Raw genomic sequence first — 11578 nt, 5'->3', positions numbered from 1 at the left:
TAACTCTTTGTACTTTTGGTGTGGGTAAGATAAACAATCAGAAATTTCAAAAGATACAAGGCTTAATACTATTGTTGGTCCCAATTTTTGTCAACTTTGTTTGAATTGGTTCTCATTTTTTAGAATGTTGAATGTAGTCCCTTATATCTTAATTTATGTTCAATTTAGTCCTTTTGCCAAATAACATTACTAAATGTCTAGCTGAGAAAACAGTCAATGACATGCCATTTATTGGCTGACGTGGACACTTTTGGATTTATGTTTTTTGAAAGTGTTTTTCTTTATATTTAATGACTCCCCCTTAATATTATGGTTTTTATCGAATTAACGGCCACCATGACATCCATAACCACCTCTATCTGCACCTTCCTTGCCACCACTCCATGCAATAAAAAAAAACCAATAATCAGATATAGAACATAATTCTCAATCCTAGAGACAAATCCAAAACGTAACCATCAACCTCAATCACAAACGTTGAATGATTAAGAACATAAAATCTCCCAACTGAAAAACCCTAAATCCCCATTTCCAATTTTGCAAACAAGATCAGTAAAACCCCAAAAAGAAAACCAAAATTCCTTTGTGCGAAGGAGAACCCTCTACATATAAGGTTGATGCACGAGCCTGAAGCAGAGAAGAGAAGAATGGTTCCCTTGCCTTTGCACGAACTTGAATCAAAAGAAAGAAGAGAAAAAGAAACACTCCCTAGGTGAGAACTTTGCACGAGAGAAAAATGGCGCCCAAGACCAATTCATCCGCGAGAAAGGAAGGGAAAGAAGCTTGAAGTTTCTGGGTTTTGCTTACTATAAATGGAGCAAAGAAAAGAATCTCTCTTGCGTGACCCTAAGGCTGGATTCCCATATTCTAAAAGAACAAAGTCTTGACCCTTATTTGAGTTTTCTAATAAAATGCTCCCATTGAAATATTAAAATCATAAATGAAAGTGGAAGATGATGAAGTGGCTAGGATGAAGATGACCAGAGGCAACTATAAATATAAAATAGGTTACATCATTTAGTAATTGCTAACTTTGACATTGTGATTAATGATTTAAATGTTCTTTACTAAAAAGAACTAAATTAAACATAAATTACGATATAAAAAACTACATTGAACATTTTAAAAAAAACAAAACCATTTTAAATTTTAAATAAAGTTGATAAAAATTGAGACAAAAAAAAAAATAATATTAAGCCATGATACAACAATAGAAAAAAAAAGCATAAGAAAAAACAGAAGAAAATGAATAATAGAAATATGTGTCCATCGTTAAAATGATTTGTGTTGTTTGGGTGATGGATGAGAGAAAGAAACACGATAACTGCTAGCAAATGCTTACTCGTCAAGCATGAACTATACCATCCCTTTCTTTCACTTCATCTTCCCACTCTGAACCACCTTTCATCTTCATCCTCACAAAACCACATACCCTTTAATCTCCATTCCCATCGCATCACATGATTCAAACCTCCATTTTCTCACACCCGGAGCTTCTTCCAGTTCCGGGAATCCCTTCCTGAAACCATGCCTTCTTCTTCACCCAAATCCTTCTACCCTCGCCCTCCCCCTCGCAGAACCACCTTCCTCATTCTCACATGCCTCTTCCTCTCTCTCTCCGCTTTCTTCTTCGCTTTCCTCAGACCCCTTTGGGATTGGGCCCTCCTTGCTCCAACCGCACCCCCACATCGGTTCGAGTCCTTTGGGACCACCACCCCACCGCCCAACACGACCCTCCGCTTCATGACAGACACAAAGTTATGGCCTTTGTCGGCATTCAAACCGGGTTCGGATCCGTGGGCAGGCGCCAATCTCTCAGGAACACTTGGTTTCCTTCCGATCCACATGCACTTCAAGGGTACATCCTTTGTTTCTTTATTTATTTCCTCATCTTTGCAATGTTTNTTTTTCGACAAAACTTAAGTATAGATTCACTTCGCTAATCTGGGTAATAAAGAATGTCACTCGCAGAAGTGAATCTTCAATTGTCATTCGAGAATGGCACTTGTGATCCTGCATGTAAGTTAACAACAAGAAAGACTTGACCTTTTACCTTATGCCTCTGTCCCAACTCCACCACTAGGCTGAGTGTTGTGCTTTTTGGTATCTATTTGTAGATGACGAGGAATGAGAACGATTTAAGTAATCTTATTGCATAAGTGTTGTTATTGACCTGCTTAATTTTGGGAAATGAGATTGCTTGGATTTTCTGATAAACACTCCATTTTAAAGTATATATAAGCGGAGGATAGAACGAGGTAGAAAGAAGAAATAGAATGTAGATAAAATACGGCAGAAATGAGATGGGGGAGAAAGTGAATGATTTGCATTGTCTTATATTAAACTGTTATCACTGATCTGCTTTAGAAACAGGAGTTGCTTGGAATCATTGGTGTAACTAGAAAAGAAAAGACAGATAATAGAAATTTGGTAGAAATGAACTGGAAGAAGAGATGAATATATTTTTCTACATATTTGATTGCTTGAAGTTGTTGTCATTTCCATGTCTTCATAAGTTGTGTTGCAGTTTTAGCCATAGAAGATATATCTGTATTTATGTGGCCTAATTCAGATTTATCCACCATATCAAAATTTGTGGACAGAAGGGGGAATTAATCTACTTTTACAGAAATGATTTTAATTTTATAACAATCCATTCTATTTACATTATATTAATAGAATAATAAGTTCTGCAATTGTCATTAAAATTGACCAATGGTTAATACTAAACTGGTATATTTTCCATGGTCAGATAGGTAAGTTTATGTTTCTGCTTTATGAATATGATACATTTTGGGCATCTGTAAGATTGCCAATTTTTATTTCTATTTTGGAATTTATAATTTCTAGAATTTTAGCTCCGATGTAGTTATATAGGCCACAGGTTAGCTGTATGCATGAAATGAACCTCTCAAATTGTTGGGTATTTTGAAGGAGTTTCTGTCCGAGAGTGATGTGATCTAATGGAATTATCTTCACTCATTATGATATGCCAAATTTGTTTTGTTTCTTGCAGCTTGGAAGAAGCCACTGGCTTGGCTTTTAGGTTTGTGATTGGTAGAACGAATGACAGATCGAAGATGTCTGCACTTCAGAAAGAAGTGGCACAATATGATGATTTCATTTTACTGGATATAGAAGAGGAGTATAGTAAGCTCCCATACAAAACGTGTGTTCTGAGGGTTAGTAAACTGCTAAATTTTATGTCTGTAGTTTGTTGCTGAGCTGAATTTGGCCATTTATTACAGGTTAGCTTTCTTCAAAGCTGCTTATGCACTTTTTGAGGCAGACTTTTATGTCAAAGCTGATGATGACATATACTTAAGGCCAGGTGCCCTATCTTTCAGTTCCTGACTTTGTTAAATATTGTGATGAACTTAGTTTATGAGATTAATGATTAAAACTTATGCAATCATATTTAATTTTTCTGTCAGACCGTCTTTCATTACTGTTGGCAAAAGAGCGATCTCACCCTCAGACTTACATAGGATGCATGAAAAAAGGCCCTGTTTTCACTGATCCTAAACTAAAATGGTTAGTTCTGTCTAGATTAACTATATTTTGTCTCCACTTTTTAAGTTTATCACTTTATCATGTATTGGTTTAATTTCCCCTACCCTGTACCTTTCACCTTGCAAGCAGAAGTAAGTTTTAATTTCATGCATCATCCTGAACTACTTTGAAAAATCAAATTCTGACTAGTTCTAAATGTAGTTTTCTTTCTTCGTTTTTTGTTTTGGGGACATGACTTTTCTTGAAGCAGATAGGAGAGTGTTAGGCTCAAGAGTTTGAACACTTAAAATCTAACTTCTGCTAATTATTTCCTCCTAACAAGGATTTTTCCTCCCTCAAACACTGCAGAAACAATCCACTACCTCATAATGAACATATTACTGACCACTTCTCTATATATTTATACACAAATAACTCTCACCACAAGTAGATAACTGTGTTACAAACAATGGAGACCACTCAAATAATTGTCACACCAAATAGTGTACTGTCCTGTAACATTCAGCAATAACTAATTAGACAACATAAATTCCATTGTCCTTTTATTCCTCAGGACCCATTTTATGAACAGGATAAAATATGATAACTGTTCTATCATATTGTAATTTGATGTTTGTTGTGTCAGCATGATATGACAGTATTGTTTTTATCAGCTATCCTATCATGTCATTGTAGTGTATTTTGTATCTCAAGGAGAAGTTGTATTTGGTTTAACAAATAAGATAAACTCTATCTGCCTCTCTCTCTATATATATGAAATATTCACTCATAAATTTAAATTATGATGATAATTAAAATATAAAAATAATCTCTTGTTATTCGAATATATTTTAAAGAAAAATACTTACATCATAATACTAATTTTACAAAACTTAAACAATTTATTTATAATTTTAAGAAAAAGTAACTATGTAACTAAATGAAATTTCGTATAATTATTTAATATTATTTTTTACGATAATTTATATCATAATTTTTTATTTAACTAAATTTATAGTTAATGTGATACATAAATTCGAAGGAAATTATTTATTAGAATATTAAATTAAATAAAATTATTTAAATGTTTTTTAAGATATTATTTATTTATAGTTTTAATATCTTGTATACTTTTCATAATATAAAAATAGTTATATATAATTTTGTATAATTTAGTTAATTTTTTAAATAATTTTCATAATTTATAAAAAAATTAAATTAAAAGTAATTTTTTTGAAAATTGTGTGTAATTTCAGTAAAAATTGTCATTTAAACATCCTAACATTATTTAGTTTGTTATCTTGTATGCACCAAACATTAAATGTGATTATACATTATCATATTATTATCCTTTTATTTTGTTATCTTGACGTCCTCCTTTTACTGCAGTGTGAACTGTAAAGTATACTGAGTAGAAAATTATTTTAACCACCATTTTCCTAGGGGAATGGATTTTTAACATTGATTTTTAGTGCATGTTTTGAGGATTTAGAAAAGGGAATGTCTTAAATAAGCTTCCCATGTATTGATAAATGAATTTGAGAAAATAAATTAGTATCCTATCAGATCCTCAGTTATTTATTTCTATGAATATTTTAAATAGTTTATGACAGCCTTAAACATCCACTCACAAGGAAGGATATAATCATTCAAATTCTCATTGTTTTGTATTTTCTTTCTTTTGGTCTCTTCACCTCTTCCAACCATGCAAATGTAAGCTTGAGGATCAAATGTTATGTAATGTTTGATAAATCTTGCAGGTATGAGCCACTATCTAATTTACTTGGAAAGGAATATTTTCTTCATGCTTATGGTCCTATATATGCTCTCTCTGCCGATGTCGTATCAAGCTTGGTAGCGCTTAAGAATAACAGGCATGTTCCATTATGAAGAACTTCCCTATAGTATTTTGGGATAATTGTCTCTTATTAGGATTAGTTTTCATATTTTTAANGATCTGGTTTTGTAATGAACATAATGTTTGTACCTTATCACAGTTTCCGGATGTTCAGCAATGAGGATGTTACAATTGGAGCTTGGATGCTTGCAATGAATGTCAACCATGAGAATAGTCGTGAACTCTGTGCTCCAGAGTGTACCTCCACATCAATTGCTGTGTGGGATATTCCCAAGTGTTCAGGTTCCTTTTTCACCTTTTTTTTCATAACCTTTTAATTCTATCATATTCTCTTNAAAAAGCTTTTTACTCTTATAGAACGAGAACGAGAAGATTGAAGTTATGTTAAGAAATGAATTTTAAGTCTAATTCAATTTCTTAAATCAAACCGACTAGAATGTAAGAATGGATATTAATGGCTGATCCGATAGAAGCTTGATAGGGATGGAACAATACGTCCAACAAATAATAAATCTTGTTACAATACGCTTTAACAATGACTTTGATATCATATTAAGAAATGAACTTTAAGGTTTTACCTTTAGTCAATGTAGAACTTTCAACAATTTACACCACTTCTAACATAAAATCTTAAAGTTTTATGATTTTGGATCTTGTTTTTCATATATACAACTCAACTTTTTCATATTTCTACTTTGGGACTTTCAATTCATACTCGAATTCTTAACCCTTTAAATAGTCATATTCAAAATTACTTAAAAGCAAAACTTTAATACACTATCAAGATTAAACTGTACACAATATAAGATGAAGTTGCATTTCAAAATAAAATATTTTATCTAATGATCCGGGATTGTTGTATAGGTCTCTGTAATCCAGAAAAGAGAATGTTGGAACTCCATCAGCAAGAAAGTTGTGCTAAGAGTCCAACTTTGGACTCTGATGAATAGTTTTTGTGAGAATAGTTAATGTTTTACTGCTGCCATTGCAATCCCTTTCTATTCATTCATCATCTTTCTCTTTCTGATTCATTCATATTTCTTCATGTCTAGAGACTTTAATGTATCTTATTTTTTCATTCAAATTTCTCTTAAATTTTCTTTCTACCTTCTTTAGGGAAGAAGGCTTTGTAGTTTTTATAAACCACACAAAGCTAGTAGGTACACTTTACATACCATTAAATTCACTAATTTCATTTTTTTTAAGATTACGAGACAATCTAGAAATTAACTTATACATAAATTAATTTTAACTTACATTAACAAACATTGGTTTTAGTTTACTGGTACGCATGGTAATCTAACAGGAAAATGTTCATAAATTCATCCGTGGAATTAAACTATGAATCCTGATGAGAAAAATAAGACATAATGACACCACAATAGTGTAACCTACCATATATAAATGGATCATGAACTACCTGTTTTTATAGCAATCTCCATTTTCATTGCAATTTTTTTACACTAATACTAACATTTGTCTCTTCAGTTGTTACATCAAACAAGATTCTAATTAGCAATGCCTTTGATAATACTATATGATAAAAAAATTGGCATAATTCATGAGAAAGATATGATATATGAAAATTATGTAAATGAAAAAGAAGACAAATAGCTAGTTGCTAATAAATTAATTTATAAAGACAAGATAAAATTATTAAAATAAAATTCTATACTAAATAAAGTTATTTTGATGAAATCGTCTACCATACTGGTTAAACGTATTCATGCTCTAAATAGAGAGAATGTGTAAGGTTCAATTCTAAATTATGTATATGACATTGGCACCAGGGTTGTTAAATGATTGATCGTGTATTTTAGATATTTATCATAATATAATTAAAATAGATTAATTCAATTCACATTTTCATAACAGTTTTATCAAAATACTCACATGTTTTACTAAACATTATTATAAAAACAATATTTAAAAATTAAAATGCAATATATATAATTTAATAAATAAATAAATTAAATATTAAACTATTCAAATATTATTCAAACAATATCTTTTATTGTTTAAAAAAAAAATCAAATTACTAATCTACATAATTAAAAATAATAAATAATTGTAATAAAAAATATATGAAATTATTGTTTTTGGGTGAATTATAGCTTAATTCATATTCAAACTTATTTAATCCATCATAAAAAAACACCAACTTGATCTTCTTTAACATAAGATAAATGTCTCCCACCAGTTTTAAAGTTAAGGCAAGAAAACAAAAAGCTTATTAAAGTTGTCAAAATCCTTGGTTAGCTTAAAACAATAGACCCTAGAAGACCGTCTTCTATTTGAAGTTGTTAAATTGAATTAGCTCACACGTTTAAACTCATCTTAACCCTAATTCACAACAGTAAATAATAGATTTATTACGGACAGTGAATAAAAAATTCTTCGTTGTTTTCCGATTAAAGTTTTTGTACATTCTGAAAAGTTTAGCACTCATACATTTAAATGATATCACTTACATGCAACATTTATAATTATTTTAAGTAGTAAATTTAATTTTTTAAATTCAAATGTGGTGGACATGCCGGAGTGGTTATCGGGCATGACTAGAAATCATGTGGGCTCTGCCCGCGCAGGTTCGAATCCTGCTGTTCACGCTTAAACAATTTTGCATAAATCATTGTTTTAAAAAAGTAACCTAATTAATAATATAGAGAAAAAAAAAAACTAAATGATTTGTCAACGTTTGTGGCTAACCCCTCCATGTTGTTCCTAAAGGGAAAAAATAAAAAAGAAAAAAGAAACAATAAGTGACAAATGAATGAATATTATTGGCAGAAAGAATGGGTGTGCCTAAATCAAAAGAAATTGGACCCCATTAACTTATAAATCAATTTTTCACAATTTTCTTTCCTAAATAAATAATAATAAAATAAAAAAAAGGTACAAATCACATTTTACCTTACTTTGAAGTCAAACTTGTTGATTTTATTTTAATATATTAATATTATGATCTTATTTAGGAACCATTCTTCCAATGAATGGAGTGAGAGTGAGTTTAAGAGTACTTGGCAAGATTCGTAATATGGGCCTCCAATCATGGACCCATTATTGGGCCATCAAAAGTCAATCATTCTGGGCCATTGTCCTAATTCGGGAATGGCTTGCAACGGATGAGGATACAGAGGGACCCATGTGGCCCATCCAATAAGTAAAAACAATAGTGAACTTGCTTCCTGCTGACGTGTACCTCACACATCTCCTACTTCCTACTTCCTACCCTTAGACCTATGTTCTATGGCTACCCATTAGCCAAATCAAATATCTATTGTAATTGACAACAAAATCAAATCAACATAGAATATAAACACAAATAAAAAATGTTATAATCGATTAATGTGTCAAATTTTAGGTAAAATTTTAATTAAAAAAACTTAAATTTAATTAAACTTATAATAACGTGTATATATATTTAAAAAACTTGTTCTTAAGAAATAATTAAATGCTTTTTCAGAAAGCAAATTAACAATTTGAACAAAATTGTAAATGAAGTGATACTAATTATACATTTTCTTATTTCCATAGAAACTAAAATGAGAACCTTTCAGTCGAGGGGTAATATTATTGGCATAATTTTGTCATAAAACTAAAGCTATGTTAATCTGATTTGACATGAAAAAAGAATAATAATTGAAGCATGGGTGGCTCTGAATGAATAGTTCTTGCTGTACTATTTGTTTTTTTACCATTATATATATATATATATGGTTACGAGAAACTAGTTAAAAAAATGTTTAAACCTTTTTTTGTCTCTAAGTTAAGTTCTGATGTTCAGTTTAGTTTTTGTTTTTAAAAATGTCAACTTTAGTTTCTATGATCTAAAAAATGTATCAAATCACAAGCTTTTTATTAAGTGATTTGTTGTTCATAACACCTTCTGTTAACAAATCACAAAATATTGAATACCTAGATATGAAAACTTGTGATTTATTGTTCATTAAGTGTTGTCATGAGGACTAATTTGATACATTTTTCATATCATAGGGACTAAAAGTTGACATTTTAAAAAACGGAAACTAAACTAACCATCAGAACTTAACTTAGGGACAAAAAAAAGTTTAAACTAAAAAAATCAAATTATTTAAAAAATTTGTATGAATGTGCAAGAAAAAACATAACAGTGTAACAGATAATTTATTTACTTGTGTTACTTAGGTTAGACATGATCAAGACAACAAAGTGGGATCAAGACAGAGTTAATAATAGATAATTTAGCTTTCTAGATTCGGAAAACACCTTTTACCAAAAGAAAGAAAATAAAAGTAACTTTTCTTTTAGGAGAATAAAATTTCAAACTAGTCAATGACATAAAATTTTGTATTGTTTTAAATTTGAAAACTTGGGTGATGAAAGAAAATCTTGATAGATTTATAAGAGGAGAAGATTTACCGAAAAGACACGAACATCAATAATATTTAAGTTCAATTATAATGTTATACTTATATTCTGAACCATAATTATATCAAGACAATGTTATATGATTACTGTACTAATTGTCTTTCATATATAATAGAATGTGTATAGATGGTGATTCAGACAGCACTACCAGCAGAAACAACAACCTAGGTTTTGAAAAAAATGATATTTTGTCAGAGAAGGAACAATCATTATGAAAAATAAACCATGATTCCATGGATGACACTGTTAAAAGTATTGTGAGAACGAAGGCCACTTTATTTAAATTTATATCACCTTTCTCTTAAGGATAAAATGTTAATAATATATTTTTATCTATTAAAACAATTTTTTTAATATGTCATCAATTAAATATTCTCTAACTTTCATACATTTTTATTTTAAATTTACTCAAATTACATCATTTATTTTTTAATCTAAACAATATTACAATTTTCTTTGGAATTTCAATTGATTTTACCTGATTGTCTCTATGTGAATCATTTACTTGCTTGTTTCATGTTATTAAGGTCATCTTGTTCTTCTATCTTGTCGATGTTTTGAACCCGAGAACTTTTGTAACCCTGTGAACCTGGAAGAAACATTGATCCCATTTTTGAAACTTTAGACCAATATTGAAAATTTTGACCTCCTTACCTTGAGTTAAGTAGAGCATTCATTTTAGTAAAGGAAAATGGTTTAAGTTTGAGGTGGTTGAGGTTACAAAAAGAAAATGACAAGAAAAGCAAAAAGAAAAATGCGAAGAAAAAGAAGAAAAAAAAGAAAAAGGAACAAGATCAAGAAAAAGAATCAATAGATGAAAAGTTGGAAAGAGAATTGAAAATTAGTTGTAATTGTTTGAAGTTAAGAAGAGTATGATGTTGAATTGCTGATTTGAATGCTCTCTTAGCTAAAGGTGTTTTGTATCTAGAAAAAACCAAAATTCTTTCTTAGCCCAACCAAAATACAAGCCTTGAAAGTCCTTGTGATGCAAACTTGCTGGTGAATGTATTCATTGTGGTAGAAATGAAAGGCAAAGTTGAATTGTGTGACCTTGTGTTGGTAAGAGTGAGAAACACACATCCTTATACACCAGTGTGCTTGAGAGAAACAGTTTCCTTGGTGAGGAAAGGGTTCATATTAGTGTTGAGAACACTTTTGCTATGCTTGTTGATCCCTTTTAAAACCTGACATATTTTCTTGTGATTCTTGTTCTGTGAGCACCATGGTTGCAATTTTCTCTGTCAAAGATTCATTTTCTCAAAGTTGATTTTATCATGATGTGCAAGTTTGATTGGATCCTATCTGTCTTGAGTGTTGATTCATTGGAATTGAACTATCTGTCCAAGCCTTGTTCCCCCTTTTTGCTTGAGGACAAGCAAAGTTTCAAGTTTGGGGTTGTTGATAACGTTAATTTTTACCATTATCTATGGTGCAATTTTCTTGTCAAATCAACACTCCTTAAGCTTGAAACACGCTTAATCCTCTTTTTAATCTAACTTTGTGAATAAATGCAGCTTAGGTTATACACACTAGTTTTCATCACTAATTCCTCAAATTTTGTAGGAACCTTGTTTGCTTTGGAAGGGCATTTAAGCTATTGAAAGTGGAGAACCAAGGAAAAGCTTAGAAGATGAAGTTTTGAAGATGTTTCCCTGCACAAGTGGCGCCCAGGTGCCTAACGCCCTTTAACTCGCATTTTTGCCCATTTGACCACGCCCAGGCGCCCTTTAACTCGCTGTTTTCCCTGATTTGTCACGTCTGGGCGCCCCAGAGGACACTGGGCACCCCTGGACTCGTTGTTGGAGCTTAATTCGTGGC

The 11578-nt window shown here is 30.9% G+C and overlaps 1 protein-coding gene and 1 non-coding gene across 2 annotated transcripts; both read left to right on the top strand.

The window, feature by feature from the left end:
* Positions 1–1275: 1275 nt before the first annotated feature.
* Positions 1276–6532, top strand: LOC106762885 (probable beta-1,3-galactosyltransferase 14). Its single transcript, XM_014646997.2, has 7 exons — positions 1276–1858; positions 3017–3169; positions 3249–3331; positions 3435–3534; positions 5253–5366; positions 5490–5632; positions 6215–6532. Exons 1-7 carry the CDS (start codon positions 1599–1601, stop codon positions 6298–6300), a joined length of 939 nt encoding a protein of 312 aa, XP_014502483.1. The 5' UTR covers positions 1276–1598; the 3' UTR covers positions 6301–6532.
* A 1345-nt stretch (positions 6533–7877) lies between these two features.
* Positions 7878–7959, top strand: TRNAS-AGA. Its single transcript has one exon. It is a non-coding gene; the product is annotated as a tRNA-Ser (tRNA).
* Positions 7960–11578: the final 3619 nt, after the last annotated feature.

Source organism: Vigna radiata, chromosome 5 (assembly GCF_000741045.1).
Source record: "Vigna radiata var. radiata cultivar VC1973A chromosome 5, Vradiata_ver6, whole genome shotgun sequence".
NCBI lineage: Eukaryota > Viridiplantae > Streptophyta > Magnoliopsida > Fabales > Fabaceae > Vigna > Vigna radiata.
This window is presented reverse-complemented; position numbering and strand designations above follow the sequence as displayed.